At 40.7% G+C, this 6,620-nt stretch overlaps 1 protein-coding gene across 1 annotated transcript; it reads left to right on the top strand.

The window, feature by feature from the left end:
- The first annotated feature begins 1,085 nt into the window (after nt 1-1,085).
- On the top strand, nt 1,086-3,601 carry LOC134479283 (cAMP-dependent protein kinase inhibitor gamma-like). Its single transcript, XM_063262718.1, has one exon. It carries the CDS (start codon nt 1,435-1,437, stop codon nt 1,636-1,638), a length of 204 nt encoding a protein of 67 aa, XP_063118788.1. The 5' UTR covers nt 1,086-1,434; the 3' UTR covers nt 1,639-3,601.
- Nucleotides 3,602-6,620: the final 3,019 nt, after the last annotated feature.

The raw sequence follows: 6,620 nt of genomic DNA on the forward strand, positions 1-6,620 counted from the left end.
CTACAATTAAACATACCACCGTCTGGACAGCAATACTCAGGATATTTCAAAAAGTCCAAGTTACTTCGTGGGTTTTTTTTTATAACCATACAATCAAAGTATGAATAAATAACAGAAAATATACTATAAATCCAGTTATATTTGAAGATTAAGTACTTTTCAGTTACCCACTAATTGATGTAGAAATTATAATGGAAATAACATATTACAAGTAGAATTTTAATGAGAACACCATATATCACAATTTTGTCATGCCATTGAAACACACCTCTGAGAGAACAATTTATATTTAAAATAAAAGTAAAATAAAGTCTGAAAATAATCAACCAGGTATTTATCTAAAAAAAATTAGACCCATAAAAACCCATAAATGTAACAGTAGAAAAAAAAGGCTAGAGCAATAATTAAAAAGGACAGACAGGACAAAGGTGGGACATAAACCAAGAGACTGTGTCAGCTCCTCAGAATTAGACAGTAGTGAAGCAAAATGCGGTGAGCCATGGGTAAGAAGGATTAGCTGTTATGGACTAGGCAGGTGTCATAAGTTAGGGAGCACCGAACTGAACTCTAAGCCAATAGACCAGAAAATCATTTAAATAGACAAAACATCTTAGGAAATGCACTCGGCAAAACTCCATTCCCCACAGAGAAAGCAATTGTTAGAAAGGCAGTTACATTTCTAAGGGAACAGAAAGCATCCACTAAGAAAATCTAAATGGTTTTCTTACAACATAGCCCCAATATTTTATAAATTTCCTTCATACACTGCAGTCCTTGCATCTGCTAAGCCTTCAATGAGGTAGTTGTCAACACTCTTAGAAATAGTGGCCAGGTATGGTGGCTTATGCCTTTAATCTCAGCATTTAGGAGGCAGAGGCGGGAAGATCTCTGTGAGTTCAAGGCCAGCCTGAGTTACACAGTGAGTTCATTTCAGCCAGGGATATACAGAGAAATCTTGTCTCAAACACATACATACATGCATATATACATGCATATGTCATACATACATACATACAAACACACATACATACATACATACATACATACATACATACATACATACATACATAGTGGCAGCATGGGTGAAATCACAGAGGCAGTACACGTTCTCAGACAAAATGGGAAACAAATCCCAAAGTACAGCAGGGATATGGAGCAGTGGGAGTGGGAACACGCTCTCTGATGCTGGCATTTGGGGACCCTCACTAGTGTGAAAACTTACGCATGGCTCAACAATAAAGGCACGCAATAGAAAAAATTTTGAGGCTTGGTGGCGGCCAGCGGTCGCCAGGCAGCCCTGGGGAGGCACTCACACCGGCAGCCGGCGCTTTGAGGATGTAGACTTTCTACACTGGCTAAGGAAGAGTGAAAAATCTGAAAACATGCAAACAGGAAAACGAAATTAAACTAGGCCCGAGGAGCGATGCGACAGGCATGATGGAAGTTGACTGCTCCTTCTTGGACTTCATCTCCTGCGATTGGACAGGCCATCGGAATGCAGTCCTTGACAGCCAGGGTGACTCGGAGGCCGTGAGTGTGCAGAAGCTAGCTGGAGACACGGGCAGGCTCGCACTCAAGAGGGCACAAGGACAGGCAGAGGGAAATACCCCAGACAAGGAAGGCAGCAGCCGGCCCTAGAACAGTGAGTAGTTCTGAGCCTACCTATGGTCCTGGAGGCTGGAAGAGACTTGCTGTAATACATCTCCTGGACTGGAGCCCTGGCCAGTCAGGATGACTGAGAGACTCATGGAGGCCCCTGTGGCCCAGTCCTCCACTCACACCACAAGCTCCGCTCTTCCCTACCTCCCCACAGCGCCCAGGTACTCTGCGAAGGCACTATCATCCTGAGGAGTTATTTATTCAGCCTCTAGCTAGGTGAACACCCACCACCGGGGCAGGGATGTCTGGTCACCATGCATCCCCTCTGGACAGACATCTGTTGGGAAGATCTTCCTAGTCCCTTTTAAAAGCCTCTTCTACATTTTTGAAAAACATAGCATTTTCAACAGTGAAGGGGAGCAGACAATCACTTTTTCTGTTTTGTCTTTGATTTTTGGTTTGTTTTGAAGGCCATTTTAAGCTCAGTTCTGATGATCTATGCAGCTCTAAGCTCCCTTGCAGAGCCTCATAGATCCAGTTTTGGGAAAGGATTTGGACTCAAAACGAACTGACCAGTTCTTTGCCCTTTGTACCAAGAGGCTGATACTTAGGCCCAGGAAATAAATGCTGGTGATTTGCATGACTGGAAAACAAACAAACAAACAAACAAACATCATCACCATCAACAACAAGAATAACAAAACCCTACCAATTTTGAGCAAACAGAAGTCAGAAAATGGGGGCGGAGCATGGGGGGGTGGAGACTATTAGATTTCATTGTATACCCATAGGAGATCCTCAAAGAATAAAAACAGAGAAATCCAGTGTAAGTACAACCCGAAAAATGCACAAGGGCACTATTTGTGGGAATGTTCATAAATAGCCCAAGATTGGAAAAAGTCCAAATAACTGCCATCACTTCAATGGGTAAAAACTTCGCAAAGTCTGAAGACAATGGGGCATTGTTTGCAATGCTTCCCATGGACAGGTTGAGACTAAAAATATGTCAGAAAAAAAAGAAAGAAATAAAGAATTCATGGTGTGCACAGCAGCTTAAATGAAGTCCACACATGAGTGAAACTTAACAGTAGGGCCCATCCCTGGATGGTGACTGGAGGCTAAGCAACAGGTGGTTGGTATCCTAGTCAGGAGGGTGGCCTTTTTCATGGAAAGAGCTAGAACATGAGAGTTGTTCTGGGGTCCCTGGGGATAGCGGAAGTCATTATGATGGCTGCATGGTGTTTGCAACCATATGTTAAACATTATGTCTTATGGAGTTTCTAGGGCTATATTCCATAATATCCAGGTTAAATAATATATCATAGTCGTTTTTTGAAAAATCATTTGTTTTCTACATAAGTCAACAATTCTTTTATTATATCATTTTTTAAACTTATTATTGACAGTGTTGTACTTGTATACAACTCACTCCTCGGTCATATTAATACAACCTCTCCCTCCTATCTACCAGGTACTTCTGATATCTCTTCCATTTCCCATCCCTTTATATCCTCTCTTTAAAGATATTATTTTTGGTAGCCTACAAAGCCCAATTAGTGTTTGCAATTGGAATACAGGCTGATCCTAGTGTGGTCTTGTTCAAGCCTTCTGTAGATAATTACAGTTGTAATGAATTCATGGGTGCAAAGGCCAGGTTATGGGTCCAGAAGAAACACTTAAATCCTTCCCTCCCTTCCTGGGAAATGTTAGTCCCAGTACCTGATAAACTGGAAGAGTCTGAAAGTTAGGTTTCTTGACTCTTAAAATGCCAATTGTGTTGCCAGTTCCAAGAACAGTAACATACACAAGTGTTCTGTCACCTTACTGTTGGACAGAGATATGTGGAGCTCCCAGGAGTCCTAGGATAGGCTTCCTCTGCCAGGGCTCCCAACTTCATAAAATAGACACACCATTCTAAGCCAGCCACCCAGGCTGGGACCCTGGACTGCAAGGACTCAGGTTCTGTAGGCATCTGAAGATGAGTGCCTCGAGATTTTCTACATTTGGTACAAAAGAATACAATATGATTTTATACACAAGTCATAGAAATAGCTAAAAATCGGTTGCTTGGTGTGTGGAATACAACATCTTCCAAATTTGGAACATTTTCTTTTTATAAGCTCTGCTCAGGACTTTTGACTATGACTGTATACTGGTGTTGATGATGGTTGCAAAGGACGCTTATGTGTCTGGAATACACAACTGCACAGTTCTTAGGCATCACCACAACTGCCTAAACACATGGATTGTTTTTAAATACTGACTGACTTATCTTATTCTGTAATAGAAGGTGTGTTTCACACAGATTCAGAAACTGTGGGAAGGATTCTACGGGCTTCAGGACTGTGAAGTGTGTGGTGTTTTTAGGCTTTGTCTCCAGGTTTTGATACTCTATAGTATGGAAGCACTACTATGTTTTCTTGGCACAGAAGGCTACCCCCTCTTCCTGAAGTAACTCAACTGGGTGGTTTGGCTCAGTTGTGTTCTCCTGCACAGAAGCAAGAACTATATAGCAAATGTAGGTTGGGAGCTTGTAACGTTAATATTGTAATTTTGAGATTGTACAGTTCCTTTGAGACAGTCAAATGCTTCATTTTGAAGAAATCACTTCGAAAAAAAGAGAAAGAGTAAATCTGACTATTCATGTAGAGTTACTGGCTACACTGACCACAATCAATTCTAGTGAAAAGATCAGAAGAGGTGTTTAAAATCATAAAACTCTAAAGCAACATTTTTTCCCTCTTAAATATATTGTGATTAGCAAGCAAACAAATGTAGTCATCTGGTTCAATGAACAGAGGTATCTGATTTGAATAGTTACTTCTATGTAGAGACATGCTAACTGCTTACAAAGGAAGGAAGGATTCACGTGCCCCCAGTATGATATTCTTGGGCTGTGTCTGTCATTTGGAATCAGATCACTCTCTTAGCTTAGAAATGACTGTTGTTCAAAGCAGGTGTGCTTTGTAAGTTCTGCCTACTCCAAGGTGGAAAACATCATCAACGCTAGGACATACTTCCTTTTCAAATTTTGTCTGCTTGGCAATTTTGTTGATGAGGAAAGCTATTTGATTAACTCCTTCCTAAACCAACTTGTTCTGAGCTAACCTGTCTTCCCCAAGGCTCCCCAATAACACCAAAGGGAAGGGAAAAGCCTTGATGACTTTGTAAGTATTAAGGTCCATTTCTTCTGAAGGAATATGACTCTGGAGCCATTTGGTGCTTCAGCTGAGACATTGAATCTGGTGAGACTTTGAAAATAATGTCATACATTTTGCTTGTTTATGACTTTGTTTGCAGTCGGATAACCCAGCCTGAGGTTCCATAGTGGGGTTCATTGGCTGTTTGATTTGGAGGGAAACATTTGCTGTTCATCAATTTAGGAGAGTGAGGATAGAATTACCATGAAGCTCCGGTGACTGTCTGCCTCTGAAAGTGTATAGGAAGCCAAGGAGTCTGGCTTTAACTGATATATAGGTGATGCTTGCTTAGCCACCCATGTTGCAAAGCCTTGGCTGTGACATTCACACACCAGTGGGGCTGACGAGACAGCTCGGCTGGTAAAATGCTTGCCTCACAAGCATGAAGAACTTCATTTGAATCCCAGACCTTACACGAAGGCGCCACTAAAATTCACTCTCATGAAGATGTTGCACATTTAACTATCCTAGCACTGGTGAGACCACGTACACACTTTCTTCTTTCTATTTTATCAAGTAGCATGTAAAAATTGTTCTGTGTTCTATTCGGAAATATGTTCTTTCCATGAGGCTATGTTTGAGGAAATACTTTTTGTATATATTTATAAACCTAAGCCTGTGTCACAATATTTAATACTTTTAAAGATTTTTTTCAATGATCATAGTTGTTTACAACTGCTTTCAGTCAGTGTTGTATTGGATACATCAGGAAATATATCTATGCATCTTTCTATGTGACAACAAATTTTTCTACAGGATGGTACTGAAAAAAGCAATGATGGGTGATTCCAATGAGAACTATTCCACAGTTCCCAGATCCTTACCTAGATGGAAGGGAGAAATTATTCCCTCCAGAAGTTTCTACGCCCCTATATACTTTCTAACTTGAATTATTAACAAAGTGTTATGGTTTGAATCTGAAACACACCGTGCAAAGCACATGTTTTGAACTTCTGGTCCTTAGTTTGTGACACTACTTGACAGCTCTGGAATCTTTAAGATGCGAAAACTGATTGATGTAAGCAGGTCACCACGCTGCCATTGAAGGTTATACATAATGTCATTCTGGTTCCTCTGCTGCCTGTGTGTTGCCATGGGAACATGCATGCTTACATGCTACCACCAAGATGGACTGAAATCTTCTGGAAACAATGAACCAAAGTAAGTCTTTTCACCAAATAACAATTGTATTAATTTTTATTATTTACAAGTCTGATGGGCAGACAAATATACTATGTAATCTTTATTAATTTTTGGCCATAGATATGACTAAGTAAACTGTTGTTGGGTTTCACCTTCTGTGCATCCTGAGTTTGTGTCTGCCATTTGGCTTATTGTTGCTCATCCACTGGCCTATATGGAAGGAAGACTTCATGTGCCCTGATTCCAAGTACCTCACTTCAATGGCTTTAAGTTATTTCCAAACCCTTTGCTTATATCTTAGGATTGCAGTCAGCTAGGCCAACTTCTTCCTTTTTAAGTCTCAGACTTTCTGAGTAGAACTTTTAATGCCTTAAAAATGGAAGCTTCTTGCTTTCCAGGACAGCACTGATCCCTGTATCTGACCCACTTCTTAGACTCTGAAAAAGAAGGCCTGGCATGTATCTTCCTGTCTTCCCAAAGGGTACACATAGCACACCCACTTCATAGAAAAGACCATCCCAGGAAGACAGTGGCATTTGAGTTAAGCCACCTGCTGAGCTGAAGGAACTCACACCTGACCCTGTAGAACTCTTAGATCTGCCCACAGTTATGAAATGATACAGAGTTAAATTAAAAAAAACTAAAACTCTGCACTTTAAAATCTATTCTTATAGCTAC

The sequence above is a fragment of the Rattus norvegicus genome, chromosome 6 (assembly GCF_036323735.1).
Source record: "Rattus norvegicus strain BN/NHsdMcwi chromosome 6, GRCr8, whole genome shotgun sequence".
Taxonomy (NCBI): domain Eukaryota; kingdom Metazoa; phylum Chordata; class Mammalia; order Rodentia; family Muridae; genus Rattus; species Rattus norvegicus.